Here is a 14540-nt window from a genome sequence, read left to right as displayed (position 1 = left end):
CTAAACCGAGACACCATTTCTCGTCAAGATGCGGCGGACACCCTTCGTGTTATTTGTCATTGCATTTTGCTTCATCGGCTCAGTAATTGCCAATTTGAGTCTGCCTTCGAGGTTCAGTCTGCGCAAGCGTCTCCCACGTTCACTTGTAGACATCCTTCACTTACGGCACGAACAAGGCCTGCAGGACGATACTGAACTAAGAATTTGGCTTTCCAGACAACAGCCGGTAGTGAACAAGATGTTCTCTTCCTCGTCGAGGGAGGACGACAGTGAGAAGCCCGTTGTCTCTGATGTTCTTCCCAAGAACCGTGCCATCAATATATTTGCTTCTCTCACCCGGCAGTTTGAGCCTATTGAATCACGTCTTAACGATTCATCCAAAAATATTACTGTCCTAGCTCCTCGGAATAGTGCTATTCAAAGCTTGCCTCGCAAGCCTTGGGAGAACCCAGAAGACTACGAGAAGTTTGGTGGGGTGAGCGCATATGAAGGACAGGAAGGTGAAGATAGAGCGAAGCAGAATTTACAACGTTTCGTGGAGGCTCATATAATTCCAGCAAGTCCATGGAGGGAGGGTGAAGAGATGGAGACTCTTGGAGGGGAGAAACTGAAGTGGATCAGAAATGGCGATAAGATATATGTGTGTATTTCTTCACCCTCATCACCTATTGTGCATCTCTACTGACGCTCCTTAGATCCAACCGGGCAATGTTGAGGTTGACAATATCGCTGAGACAGTGATAAACGGCGAGCTTTGGATTTTGAACGGTGTCATCAACTACCGTTGAAATCCTCTGCTTGCGAAGTACTGCACCATTCGAGCAATTACCACACAAAACCCTCGATGTATATCCGGAGGGATGGATGAATTATGCATTGAATGACTTCTTTATATACCATAATCTACGTTCACGTCTTTGTGCACAAAAGGCTTGCCATGTCCAACAGTCCCCTGAAGTATTCATTTTCTCATTTGCCTGTTATGAAGGATAGCCGGGATATTAGATAGCCAACACCATGATATTGAATTGTCTAGAGAATTAAAAGACACTCTGTTTGGGTCTCCTCTATATGAATATAAAACAGTATAAGGGAGAACTCTTTCCGCGCACCCAACACCAATCAGCGAATTTCCTTTGAGGCATAGTTATGTAGGACTCTCTCCTCGATCCCGTCCAGAATGCTAAAGAACTCCGTGACTTCCAAGTTCTCCGCTTCACTCTGGTACAGTTTGTCTGGATCCTGGCCAGGTTGGAACGGATTGACTCCTGCGCCAGGGTTCATAGTAGCCATTTGCTGAGCCATGTGATTGGCAGCTGCACCATCAGAAGAGTCAGCATGTGTCCATTCGAAAGAAAGTAACAGGAAGTATGGTAAAGCTGCAAGGTATGGTGGGGACGTCTCTCACCGTTATCGCTGCCGAGAATGAAGCCAAAGACTGACTGAAGCCCGAACAGATTCAAGAAGTACCACGAAAGACTAGACACCCATCTGACATCCAGGTCACGGGTCATGACACCGGATTGGAGCATTGATTTGAATCGGATTGTGAGCGGGAAGGGCAGTTTCACTGTGCCGACTCTGTTAGCGCACAAGCGAGCTCAACTCCGTTGCAAAAAGGTAACATACGAATGACAAATCCCGAAAAGAATGCATTGATCCAGCTCATGATCAAGGTCTGTGGGATCATCATCATCATATTTCCTTTCATCATTCCCATCATGGCCTCCATGCCCGCAGGATCGGTCATTGGATTCGCAGGTGGCTGACCGCGGCTGGAAGGGTCTTTAAGGAAGGCACCGCTTTTGTATGCAGAGATCAGGTAGTTCTTTCGCATCTCGAAGCCTTCCCGCGATAGCACTGCGGGAGCATTGTTACGCAGGTTGACTCCTCGCAGAAGCGAAAGACGCTCTTTAGATTCGGCAAGTGTCGCCGGAGGTTTCGGGGGGGTGGTCATCAAAACCGTCGCATAATGGCGAAGAATACCTGTCAATATCTTCACAGAGCATCGGTATCAGCCAGCATCACAAGACTATATATAGTCCACAAAACTTACCATGACAATGGTGATGGGGAACAGGATCCAATAGCTTTTTGACAATCTACGTCAGTCCTTCGTCCACGACATGTCAACGGGGATACCACTCACAACAGAGCTGGATCCCGTAGGATGGTCTGCTCAACCCCTTGTAAAGCCATTGTGAACCCAGAGACCTCTTGAGCAGACGTTTGGCCACCGGTTCAATGAGAATTGAGGTTGTAAAGAAAGTCGCCAGTGATGATGCGGCAGCCCCCGCGAGCTCAGACAAAGCGGGTTTACTAACGTTGGCTGGCATGCCGCTTTAGCTCAGCTCTCCGCGAAAGGGCCAGCTCGCCGCAACTCCTCGCTGCCAGATAAACACCACTGCTCGATTTCTCACGCCTGAAATTATAGAGCATCTGAATTGCACTGTGGCTTCTAGCGGTGCTCTATCATATTCCAAATTGATTTTAATCGAAATCTATAGCTCACAATGGCAACCTCCTCGGCGCCGAAGGTGCCTGTTTACTCTGTTAACGGTTAGTCCTCTATGCTCCAAACAGCTACATCAAGCTTTATTTAGGTTCCTCATACAGGACATGGTACGCGAATCTCTTGATAACCGTCGCTAACAACCATATTTAGATCTGAAATCAACCACAGATGATGCCCTTGTCCCGTACTTGTGTACCCTTCCTCAACCGTATACCTTCAAACAAGACCACTCTAAATCCAATGTCCGATTCCTCCTTGGCTACAGCGCAGTCGCCATCGCTGCATTCACTTTCTACGCTGATCGCAAACTTGGATGGGAAGCAACTACCTCCCCATGGGTTATAGCAGCAGTGTGTTCATACTTTATCCTGAACACCGGCCTCACATTCTGGATTTGGGCTGTTGAAGCTGGCGAGGTTTTTCGCGGCAAGCGAAAGTCGGGTGAAACGGTATAGTCTACAGCGTCCTTTTCTGTAATCACAAACCAAGCTCACTGTTTCTCCAACTAGATTTCAATTCGGTCTTCTGTGAAGAAACACTCCCCTCTCTACAAGCTCCGCGTACAGTACACGTCGCCCTCCAACAAGATTCTCCAAGAAAAGGAGATCGAAGCCCCATTTATGAACTGGTTTTCCGCGGACGGAACTTTCCACCCTGGACCACTGCGACGCTGGCTTTCCACCGAGATTGAGGTGCTACGACTTGCGGCTAAGGAAACAGAGAGGAAAACTGGCGGGGTTGGAAGTGTTGTAGGAGTGCAGGATACCAATAACAAGAAGTGATGACATGGCTTTCTTTCTTGAGAATGTGACTCGGACTCAATGAATTTGAACTGTTTCTAGCTGGGATCGCCGACAAGATCACATGCCATCCGGCTCGAACTGAATGAATGCCTTGCACACGAATGATTCTGTGACGTCTATTTGGACACTGTCCTAGTCCATACTCTTGAGTACTTTCTATGCAGCAAATCCCTCGGACAAGGAGACACTTCGTGAGAGCAAGTCACTTCAATATGTTTCAGATGCTTGACATGAAGACCTTTTCATAGAACAGGCTCATATCACGGGTCATATACACGAGAAAACAACCATTGTCGAGTCTCTTTTGAGGAACAGAATTGAAACAGAACACAAGAAAGGAAATCTATGATTGTCATGTGGCTTTGTTAGTTGTCGTCTCCCGTTGCATGTCGCATTTTGTTGAATAATGTAATTACGAAGCGGCCTCCAGAGTTCCAGGACGCTCGGTGGCTTCAGCCGGTTTAACGTCATCCAATCTCCGGTTTTGAATCAATCTCTGTAACCCATTGTCAGCCCAATTATCCATCAGTACGCTTGGCTAGATGTCACTCACCAAGAGGTTCCGGAGCAGAACCACGATAGTCACCTTGCCGATCGAAGGAACGAAGATGGATGCCTTCTCTTTTACTTCTGGGCCGAAGTTCTGTGCGGCACATTAACTTGTCTGAATCCCAGTTGGCATTTGGACAATATCGAAAGCTTACCTTCTCGCTAGAAAAGTTGACACAGACGGCGCCTTCTCGAAGGAGGCTTGTGTCGAACTTGTACGATTCGCTGGGAACACCCGTGATGACAACATCGCACAGAGGGGCTACATCCTTGATTGTCTTTCCTTCCAGGTCCACGACTTCGTGCCTACGCTTTTTGAGACCCTCACGAGTGAACTTCTGGACACCGGTGATGTCCACGCTGTAGACACAAGCTCCGTCATTCGCCAACAGAGCCGCAAGTGGCCGGCCAACAACCTCTGAGCGATTCACCACGCAGATAGTGTGTCCAAACAGCCGGTTTCCGTACGGTAGGATCGTATTGTAGATGTTGAGGTACTCGAGGATCTTGATGATGGCCAGGGGGGTGCAAGGAAGAAGGCACTTCTGCCGCTTGGTTTCGGGGTCAAGGAAACGGATATTCTGGTACATGTTGAAGATGTAACGATGGCTGAGACCTTCTACATCTTTGGATACGTCGACGATCTGCTGAAGATACTGGTCTTGGCGATTATTGAAGATAGGGTAGTATACGATGATGCCGTCAACGTCTGAGTCGGCATTGGCAGCCAGAATAGCATCTTCGATATCGTCGCGGGACACTTGGCGCAAAGAGTAACGGAATCCACTGTTTCAAGGAACTTCTACGTTAGCTACGATAAGGTGACTCAGAACGATGCTATGCCATGCTCCGAGATCGCAATTGATGGCGTAGGGAACACAAGAGACAGAAGGGCGCAATTGACGCATAAAAATGCAGGAATGGATAGACACTCACTTTTCTTGACATGTCTTCTCAGTCCACTGGGCATACATCAATGCCGCAGGATCATCGTTGGCCAGGAATCCGACAAGATGAGGCGGCTTCTCCAAGGTCTTGACACCTTCCTGTACCTCCGCAACGAGGCTATTTGCAACGTTCTTAGAAAGCACGACCTTGCAAGCTGGATGCACTGAGTCAGCGTGAGTAGCCATCTGCGCGGTTACTGTGATATAATCTGGAGATAGGTGAGAAACTAGTCGGTATTCTGCGGAGATCAAACTACGGAGGGGCATTGACAAATTTTGGGAACGGAAAAGATTGCTCGCTTATCGATAAAGCAGACGCCGCATTCGGCCCACGGCAAGAGGGAGCAGAAGACCAGCGCAAATTGAAGGATATGGCTGTGGGCCAAAGGAAAAGTATATATTCCTTGTATCGCTGGGGTTCAAAGTGAGAAACAGTTATCAATACCATTCGTTCGTTCAAGTGGCTTACCTCGCCTTTGTGAATCAGCAACAACGTATGCTCCGCAAATCATACATAGTTCCATTCAGTCAGCGTCGGGTATAATTCGACAGAATTGTAAGTCGTCCGACATCCCGATAAACCCGTCTCTGTCAATAGGTACCTATGATAGTTATGTGCTCTTACGGCTGCTTGGGGTTGGTCGATCTGCATGTGGCTCAGATGTGAAAAGCTCAAAGAGAGCTTGCCCGATTCGCGCGGACATAGAATTTAGGTAGACACAAAGGAAATCATATTTCTGGCTGCATAATGGTAACGAAGAAGCTGCGCTATGAAAGGTTAATTGGACAGTACCCTCTTTTCTGAAGGATAGGTTGACAATCCAAACATCCCCTCATGTCCCACTCCCTTGTCGCCCAAAAAGATCTAAACGTACAGGATATTAATCGTATCTTTTTGATTTTCGTCTCCGCACAGTCATCCTAGAGTTTCATCGCTACAGGAAAGGCGAGAGTGCAATGACCGAGCCGAGATTACACTTGCTCTGGGGCGAGCCCGTTTCGGAAGCTTTGAAAACAAGAGAAAAACAGTGGAATCAAATTGTACAAGCTATCTTGTCTATACACATAGCGTCAGGAAAAAACAGTACACGGTGGATCAATCACCCAATTGCCTTTTGCTCACCTATGCGTTGAAAGACTTGTTGAAGTTCTCAATGACTTCACGGAGCTGAGCCTCAAGTTCCTTGCTGACCTGGCCCTCCTTGTCGATGGTCTCAAGGAGCTCGGGCTGGTTGCTCTTGACGCTGGCAAGGAAGTCAGACTCCCAAGTGAGGATCTTGTTGACGGGGATACCGTCGAGGTAACCGTTGACACCGGCGAAGATGAGAGGAACCATCTCAGAGACAGCCATGGGAGAGTACTGCTTCTGCTTGAGGAGCTCGGTCAGACGCTCACCACGAGCGAGGGTCTGCTTGGTGGAGGCATCGAGATCGGAACCGAACTGAGCGAAAGCAGCGACTTCACGGTACTGAGCCAAGAACAGCTTCAGGGAACCAGCGACCTGCTTCATGGCCTTGACCTGGGCAGCGGAACCGACACGGGAGACGGAAAGACCGACGTTAATGGCGGGACGGATACCCTTGTAGAAAAGTTCGGCTTCCAGGAAAATCTGGCCGTCGGTGATGGAAATAACGTTGGTGGGAATGTAGGCGGAGACATCACCACCCTGGGTCTCGATGACGGGCAGAGCAGTAAGGGAACCACCACCGTGCTTATCGTTCATCTTGGCAGCACGCTCGAGCAGACGGGAGTGCAGGTAGAAAACGTCACCGGGGTAGGCCTCACGACCAGGGGGACGACGGAGCAGCAGAGACATTTGACGGTAAGCGACGGCCTGCTTGGAAAGATCGTCGTAGACGATGACAGCGTGGCGGCCGTTGTCACGGAACCACTCACCCATGGCACAGCCAGTGAAGGGAGCGAGGTACTGGAGAGGAGCGGCCTCAGAAGCAGTGGCAGCAACGACAATAGAGTACTTCATGGCGTCATTCTCCTCAAGGGTCTTGACGAGCTGAGCGACAGTGGAACGCTTCTGACCGACTGCAACGTAGATACAGTACAGCTTCTTGCTCTCGTCGGAAGAGTTGTTCCATCTCTTCTGGTTAAGCATGGCATCGAGAGCAACAGCGGTCTTACCAGTCTGACGGTCACCAATGATCAACTCACGCTGACCACGGCCAATGGGGACCATGGAGTCGACACACTTCAGACCAGTCTGGACGGGCTGGTTGACGGAACGACGGGGCAGGATACCAGGGGCCTTGAGCTGAGCACGGCTCTTGGCCTTGGTGTTGATGGGGCCCTTGCCATCAATGGGGTTACCAAGGGCGTCAACGACACGGCCAAGGAGTTCGGGACCGACAGGAACGTCGACCTGTGCGCGTTGTAAGTATATCGTAAGGGTAAAATGGCACGATATCAGGAAACGTAACGTACAATCTCTCCAGTACGCTTGACGGTCTCACCCTCCTTGACGAGACGGTCGGAACCGAAAAGCACAACACCGACCTGGCCGGCTTCCAAGTTCATGCACATACCCTTGACACCGGAGGCGAACCTGATCATTTGTCAGTTTTCTGAGGTACGCAACACTTCATCAAAAGGTGATACATACTCGACCAGCTCCTCAGCCTGGACATTAGTCATGCCATGGACACGAGCGATACCGTCACTATAAGGCAAAAACATATCAGTCAACTGTCACAACTGAAGAGACAGCGGAATATCTGTCTTATTCGACGATTTCGATGAAAATGCGGCGGGGTGCGAATTTTTCAGCCAGCATTAATCTAGCACATACCCGACGGAAAGGACGCGTCCAGTCTCAGCAAGGCCAGCCTCTTCCTGAACACCACGAATTCTCTGCTCAAGGATGGAGGAAACCTCTGTGGGCGAAGCCTTGGCCTCAGCAGCGTAGGAACGGACCTGCTTGGAGGCACCGGCGAGGGGGCCGGGAACAGCCGCGCGAACCTGTCGAGACGCAAAATTTGTCAACGCCAGCACAATCCAACCACAATGCGTGAAACCAATATAAAAAGTATGTCGACGTATGGTTGGGCGATTCGAGCACCGATTGAGATGTTTTCTCGAGATGGAAACGACCATATTGATGCGATGAGGTCGACCTGAGCAGGGATGAGACTCACCGAGGCGATTCTGCCAGTGGCAGTGGCAGCCGCAACGGTGCGGCTAGACTGCCGCAAAGCGTTCCTGAACATTGTGATGGGGGTTCAGAGGTGTGGGAGAGTGGTTTCTCTGAAGGAGAGATATAATTGGGGAGAAGGTGGCAGAGGAGAAAGGATTGTGGATGGATAGAAGGAGAGCTTTGTCGTCTGGGTTGGGAGGATTCTCAGGACTGCCACTAAGCCTAGTTTGCCGAGCCTCACCAACGGGCTCCGAAGCCGCCCTAGTGCGTTCACGGGACACCAACCCCCCCCGAGAAATCCAGGTCAATGATGTCGTTTTCCCACGGCACTCTCGCTCCATAAATTATTCTACACTACAATCTTGCTTTTTCTTATGTCTCTATATTGTACTTTAAAAAAAAGCCTATCTTATAAAGCTCCGTATTGTCGATGAAATTGGCAATCCCTCTAAGCTTGGCCATCGGGACAGCTGGCAATTCCATTTTTCGTTTTCTCGGATCTGCGGATATTAGGGGCTTAGTCATCCACGTCTTTTCGTCACAGCAACCAAACTCAAGGACACCTACCAACGGTAACATCTAATGTACGAAGTAACTACGCCAAAAAGCTTGTTGTGCTTTTCAAGAGAGTACTCTTGTATGATACTCTCCATGCCGCCCATGCAAAAGGTTAAACTGCTTACATCGGGTAAACACATGTATCATCCACTACCATAACGGATACATCATGAGCTGTACATAGTCGGGTTGAGTCTAATATGCAGTCGCAAATGATTTCCGAATAGTCTTACCATTGTGACGTACCCGAGCTCTGATACAAAGAAGGATAAGACAACCACGGCTACGGCCATAAGCCACTTACCATGTCCACGCTGATACAGTCAAGCCATGAACACTAGTCGGGTCAAAAGCGAGCTATACCAGCAGACTATTTCGCGGCGCCACCCTTCTTGTTCCGGAAGGCAGCAATTTCCTTCTTCACGCTCTCCTCGTATCTGGCTCTCAGCTCAGGACGATATCCGAGGAAGAACAGAATCTCCAACCAGACGAAGAGAGGAGCAAGAAGCAAGGCTTGGACAAGGTTGTCAAGTAGTGCTGGAGCTCTTCCTTCGAAGACGCCATGGCCGACGAACTGCAGCAACCACGAGACAACGTGAATTCCAGCGGCCCAGTAATTGACAATTGTGCCGTAGGTGCTCAGCAGATAGTTGGCGTAAGCTGCGCCAGCGATCAGGAGCGGAGCGATCAGTCCCCCGGCCACAGGTTCTAGGAGTATGTAAAAAGTGGCATATATAAAGGCTGCGATCGTGCCGAGGTTGGCTGGAAGGTATTCAAAGCTTATAGCTTCAGGAAGGTTGAACAGAGCCGGCGAATTCGAAGCCTGAGGTTCCGGGTGTCAGTGCTGTCGAGGTCAGCGTTTGGAACTAATGAACGTACCAAAGCTATACCTGTGAACAAGAGTATCGGTACGCAGGTGATGTGAATGGCCACATTCACCTAAGAACGAATAAGCTTAAATGTCGATTGCGGGGGATAGAGAGTGTTGCGAGCCTACCGGGTTATTGTGATAGGAACCATACTGTAGGTAAATATAAGCACTAGTTCATCAATCACGGAAGCTGAGGAGACTCACAAAAAGGAGTTGCTTCTCGAGGTTCAACGCCATTTTACTTTGGGTTGTGTTCTTCTCTGAGCCTGTCCAATGACTTTATTGAATCAAAGGGAATAGCATGGAGAGACTTGTCAGCTTCAAAGCGACGGGGATGCTACGATCAGGCCAGCTACGTGGTGGAGAAATAAGACATTTTAAGTACGGAGTAATGTCCTAAGTATGCTGTCTTAGGCAACTTATGGTGGGACGTCAGGTGGGAGGGGGGTATGCCGAGGATGCAACCTAGGTACGTAATTAAGTTGTATCCAATTTGTTTACTACAGAAATTATGAGAGTAACTAAGTAAAATAACTGTACCGTACTGTAATATTGGATTCTTCTTGTTACCTTATTCTCAGGTATCGTACAGATCATCCAGGTCAGGTGACTTCGTCCAGCTCTGATATTGATCAGGCAGTCACTTCAAACGATTGCTTTTCGACGAATCTTCATAACCCAGAGCTTCTGTGTCTGGCGTTCCCATCAGAAGATTGACGATACTTGATACCAGTCTGTTCTTGATGTCTCGGTTCTATACCATCTATTAGCGTTTTTTTGGGGCCCTCCTGCCAAAGCAAAATTGCATGTCGCTGCTCCTTACCATGAGCGACTGACCTCACTATCGTTAACTGCCGCATCCCAAGACATTCACGCCTCTCACTCTTGACCAACCGCAGTCGCTACGGTTCCTTGAATTCTCCTCGCGCCCGATCATACCGCTGCCTGCTCAGCATCGCCAGTAACGAGCCCTGGGACGTTGGTCGAAGCGCGGACGTGCATACCACTACATAAACGCTCAATCGGAGACTTGTATCGTATAGTACTGAGAAAGGAGTGTTGTCGTTGGAATAGTTACCTCGTGCGACTTGAAAATTGACTTGCGCCATGTTTTTCTTAAAGGAAGAGACCAAGGTGATATCGCTGCACCCGTCGTACTTCGGGCCGAATATGCGGGAGTATTTGATCAATAGGCTTAACGAGGAAGAGGAAGGCCGGTGTACTGGTGATCATTTCGTCATTTGCGTCATGGACATGGTAGATATTGGAGAGGGCCGGGTCCTTCCAGGAAGCGGGCAAGCCGAATACACAATCAAATATCGTGCGATCATCTGGAAGCCGTTCAGGGGGGAGACGGTATGCTTGCACGAATATATACGCAATTGTCCTCTTAATTCTGACTTTGATTTTCAGGTCGATGCAATCGTTACTTCCGTCAAGCCTACTGGTATTTTCACCTTGGCCGGTCCGCTATCCGTTTTCATTGCGCGAAAAGTATGTCGCCTATACTTAATTTCAGGATGAAATGTCGATGCTAACCGGTTGGCAAGAACATTCCTTCAGATATTAAGTGGGAGCCAAATACAGTACCTCCTCAGTACACGGATCATGCCGACCAGGTCATCGAAAAGGGGACCAGTTTACGGCTCAAAATCCTCGGTGTCAAGCCTGACGTAGCTGCTATCAATGCCATTGGGACCATTAAAGAGGATTATCTTGGGTGAGTGCATTATCTGCGTGGCCTAATCATAAGAGCATCGTCACTAATCATTGTTTCACTTGCTTTAGACCATTATAATGACACCTCGAGGAGCCCAAAAACTCGTCTTTCCCACTTGACAAACACTTGCGATAATATCAACACCCACATCACAATATTCCCATGAGGCATACTACGATTTCGAGTACATGGACGATTGGATTTAGGGATCAATCGTGTCAGGAAATATGCTCGTGAAGTGGACAATATGATGCCTCAAATATCACCGCAGCCTGAGTACTCTTCTCCATCCGGGGAAGCGGTTGGGTTCAGCTTATACTTTTGAACAAAGGATCTGAAAAAGCACCGGTATGGTCTTCGCTTTGAAGGCTGCACGATAGCGTATGACGAGAACATCGGAGTTTTTGGACTATTGAGTACACATCTGGAGATCTGCTTCCGAAATGAGAGCTTCGAAGTATATCTCAAACCATGTACTCAGTCGGGTAATCACCAACCAGGAATGGAAGATCGTGGCTCCTATTGATCATAGGAAATACTCTTTGTCCATTGAACCTATGAGCATTAGAGCCAAATATACAACCATTTGAGTCGCAATTCTATCCAGACTTAGGTGCAGGGCTTCCAATGCTCTCCATAGCTCCGAGCACAGCTGAGTACTTGGCCATAAACACCAACCAGGAGGGACGGAAGGCCCCGTAGTTGCCCGAGAGACGATGCTTCAGTAGTGTGGCTTTGTAGCCGAAGTGGTGAAACACTGGTGCGGTCCTTCTTGGAAGTTGGAGCCGTGCGCGAGAACTATCCAACCTTCTGCTTAGCCGGCAAACACAGCGTTTGATTTTCCAGATGCTGATGGAACCCTGGTCTTGTCAGGTTCATCATTCCAGACTTCCAAGTACAGCGTACCTAGGCTGCCCAGAGGTACTCCATAATAATGACGGAACACTGGAGTATGAATCATCCTGTTAATTTTTATTGTGATTGTCCTGTGAAAGATGCCTCCCGGGCCATGATTTCCCTGTGTAGTTTTACTCCTCTGAGTTTTATTATTCACTTCTCAGGCCGATAGCTAATAATAAAGCGGCTTCCTACGGACGCGTCGCATTTCCAGTCAATCAAATACTAGAGACTGCCATTATTTGTTTTTGTCTCTATGTAATTGTTGTCCTTTCACTATCTAGTCTACATACTTCTTGAGAGACACAGTTTCCTTGTTCATTAGTGTTTGACTGACATACTCCGTTGGTGGTTCTCTGCCACATTCTCAAATACCAGAGTTCATTCCCTTCTACATAACTGCAAGGTAAACGACTTCTCCGTCTCCTGGGTTTCTATTATTGTTGTTAAATGCGCAAGTGAACCATTGATTGACAGAATCTGGGAAGGCTCGAGCAAAACTGTGGTTCGTGTCCTCCATCATAAACAGTTCCGCGTCCTGCCCACTGTTGCGAACGACTGCGATCCAATCATCTCTGGACGACCTCTTCCATACTTTTTATTCATCAATTCGTTTCCATCCTCCACGCTCGTTTCGATCTTTGAATCTTATCTGGAATCATGTCTCTCAGGGACCTGTACCAAAGGTTCCTTGCGAATCCAAAGTCGGTTCCCTTGGCCGCCAATTCCTCCCTGATCTATATCACCACGGCCACCCAATTCGACGGTGCCGATGCGATCGTCAGCCATCTGACGAAGCAAGAGACCGTCGTGAAGAAGAAAGCCGCAGATATCATTGGCGCAATCGAAGGTTCGGATTCTCTATGCTTGGATGTAGAGGTTACGTTGGAGTTTGTGTCTGGAGGCGGGGCCTATCTCCCCTCTCTAGACGATAACTTCCTGGCCGACCGAGTCGCAGCTTTCCCCACGGTATGTTCTCAATTCCCGACGCTCCTTGCATTGTCCACTTAGCTAAACCTCCTGATGTGCTACGATAGGTCCACATCGTGCGCTTCGATTCGGGTAACCAGATTCAGAATGTTAGAATATACTGGGACCAAGCTTCACTTTTGAAACAGGTCGACGTTATCGGCGCTCGCGGACGGGGCTGGCCCATTCGTGATGCAAAGGACCAGACACGTCTGATCAAAGCTGCCGTCGCTTCTACCCCCGCAAGTGAGGGCCCTGCACCGTCTCAGCCCTCCAAAAAGGAAAACAGTGAAGAATTCCGCTCAAAGTCCGCCTCTCCTTCGAAGAGACATATCAAGGATCCCTACGCGGCAGAGTCTCTGGAAGAACTCTTGTCGCCTGGAAAGGATCGCGCTCAGCCGGTGCGTGCTCCTCGTGCTCCTGCATCCGCAAAGCCTCCACCACGTGATTACAGCGAACTCTTTGTCGGCGAAGACGAAAACGATGCACCGGAGCCTACGCCGTCTAAGTCCCGGGCCATTGCCCCCAAAGCGGGCGCAGGCAAGAACTATCGCGCTTCTCGTATCTTTGAGGATGATGAAGCAGAGGCTAAGCAGCAAATCGCCTACAAGACAAACCCGAAACGGTTTGATCATTTTGAGCTCGGCGCCGATAACAGCGAACGCGAAGTGAAGTCGAAACCCGGTCGCCCCATGTCGCGCCACGTCCCTCACTGGGATTTCGAGGATTTTGCAACACCAGAGAAGCCTAAACGCCAGCCCCGTCCTCAGGAAGCACGACACTTTGGATGGAGCGATGACGAGGTTCAGCCAACTCCTCCCGTGAAACCTTTCGTAGTGCAGCCCAGACGCGATGCGGAAACGCATTTCGACCTCATGGATAATGACGACGAGCAGCACAAGTCCCGCATCATCAGCTCTTTCCAGAACAAGGGTCTGAATCTCTACAAGACCCACATGTACAATGAAGAAGAGTCTCCTGGAAAGAACGCAGCGGAGAAGGCGCCACTTGGCGTCGTTCCAAACGGCGGAAATCGGAAGAAGGACTTTGAGACTCACTGGAGCATGACCGGGTCCTCCCCCGTGGATGGCAAGGTCAGTCACGAGAACCAGAAGCCAGTGGGGACAGATCGCTTGAAGGCCGTCAAGATGATGGAGTCTTCCTGGGAAGCATACGATGAGTCTCCGCAGCCCAGCAAAACTGCACCTCCGCCCCAGCGTCGTGCGCTACGCCACGTCAATGAGAAGCACTGGGGCTTCGGCGATGAGGAATAAGCCACTCATATGTTTGGGAAGCCGGACTTCTCAGCGCGGCTTGTTCACCGGCTCGAACTCAAGCCCACGTGCGACAATTGTCGAAGTCCAGTATCAGAAGTGATACCATGTCTCCATGAATGAGCAATATGAGTCCGCAACATCGATTAACGGCTGATGCCTGCACGGATCCATGATTCTATTCCATTCTCAAGCTGTTCGTTCCGTTTCTCCGTCTGTGTACTCTGCTTCCATTCTTCTCGGGCATTTTCTACTGTCCTATTTTCCTTTATTTTCTTTACAGATTCTTCAA

At 49.3% G+C, this 14540-nt stretch overlaps 8 protein-coding genes across 8 annotated transcripts; 4 read left to right on the top strand and 4 right to left on the bottom strand.

The window, feature by feature from the left end:
* Positions 1-28: 28 nt before the first annotated feature.
* On the top strand, positions 29-788 carry NFIA_098110 (uncharacterized protein; the record flags this gene model as incomplete). The annotated part of the gene is made up of 2 exons (XM_001262078.1): positions 29-640; positions 696-788. The coding sequence occupies 2 exons, from the start codon at positions 29-31 to the stop codon at positions 786-788; spliced, it is 705 nt and encodes a 234-aa protein (XP_001262079.1).
* Positions 789-1122: 334 nt separating this feature from the next.
* On the bottom strand, positions 1123-2199 carry NFIA_098100 (ER membrane complex subunit EMC3; the record flags this gene model as incomplete). Its single annotated transcript, XM_001262077.1, has 5 exons — positions 1123-1316; positions 1409-1570; positions 1630-1996; positions 2057-2090; positions 2150-2199. The coding sequence occupies 5 exons, from the start codon at positions 2197-2199 to the stop codon at positions 1123-1125; spliced, it is 807 nt and encodes a 268-aa protein (XP_001262078.1).
* A 314-nt stretch (positions 2200-2513) lies between these two features.
* On the top strand, positions 2514-3297 carry NFIA_098090 (signal peptidase complex subunit 2; the record flags this gene model as incomplete). The annotated part of the gene is made up of 3 exons (XM_001262076.1): positions 2514-2559; positions 2666-2964; positions 3025-3297. The coding sequence occupies 3 exons, from the start codon at positions 2514-2516 to the stop codon at positions 3295-3297; spliced, it is 618 nt and encodes a 205-aa protein (XP_001262077.1).
* Positions 3298-3730: 433 nt separating this feature from the next.
* NFIA_098080 (methylenetetrahydrofolate dehydrogenase (NAD(+))) lies at positions 3731-5000 on the bottom strand (the record flags this gene model as incomplete). The annotated part of the gene is made up of 4 exons (XM_001262075.1): positions 3731-3814; positions 3872-3961; positions 4023-4653; positions 4804-5000. 4 exons carry the CDS (start codon positions 4998-5000, stop codon positions 3731-3733), a joined length of 1002 nt encoding a protein of 333 aa, XP_001262076.1.
* Positions 5001-5937: 937 nt separating this feature from the next.
* On the bottom strand, positions 5938-8032 carry NFIA_098070 (F1F0 ATP synthase subunit alpha; the record flags this gene model as incomplete). Its single annotated transcript, XM_001262074.1, has 5 exons — positions 5938-7188; positions 7251-7371; positions 7429-7485; positions 7615-7784; positions 7961-8032. The coding sequence occupies 5 exons, from the start codon at positions 8030-8032 to the stop codon at positions 5938-5940; spliced, it is 1671 nt and encodes a 556-aa protein (XP_001262075.1).
* An 855-nt stretch (positions 8033-8887) lies between these two features.
* NFIA_098060 (2-hydroxy-palmitic acid dioxygenase MPO1) lies at positions 8888-9625 on the bottom strand (the record flags this gene model as incomplete). The annotated part of the gene is made up of 4 exons (XM_001262073.1): positions 8888-9340; positions 9397-9456; positions 9515-9538; positions 9593-9625. 4 exons carry the CDS (start codon positions 9623-9625, stop codon positions 8888-8890), a joined length of 570 nt encoding a protein of 189 aa, XP_001262074.1.
* Positions 9626-10495: 870 nt separating this feature from the next.
* NFIA_098050 (DNA-directed RNA polymerase II subunit RPB7) lies at positions 10496-11112 on the top strand (the record flags this gene model as incomplete). The annotated part of the gene is made up of 3 exons (XM_001262072.1): positions 10496-10744; positions 10802-10882; positions 10939-11112. The coding sequence occupies 3 exons, from the start codon at positions 10496-10498 to the stop codon at positions 11110-11112; spliced, it is 504 nt and encodes a 167-aa protein (XP_001262073.1).
* A 1553-nt stretch (positions 11113-12665) lies between these two features.
* NFIA_098040 (uncharacterized protein) lies at positions 12666-14248 on the top strand (the record flags this gene model as incomplete). Its single annotated transcript, XM_001262071.1, has 2 exons — positions 12666-12974; positions 13043-14248. The coding sequence occupies 2 exons, from the start codon at positions 12666-12668 to the stop codon at positions 14246-14248; spliced, it is 1515 nt and encodes a 504-aa protein (XP_001262072.1).
* Positions 14249-14540: the final 292 nt, after the last annotated feature.

The sequence above is a fragment of the Aspergillus fischeri genome, genomic scaffold (assembly GCF_000149645.3).
Source record: "Aspergillus fischeri NRRL 181 1099437636262 genomic scaffold, whole genome shotgun sequence".
NCBI lineage: Eukaryota > Fungi > Ascomycota > Eurotiomycetes > Eurotiales > Aspergillaceae > Aspergillus > Aspergillus fischeri.
This window is presented reverse-complemented; position numbering and strand designations above follow the sequence as displayed.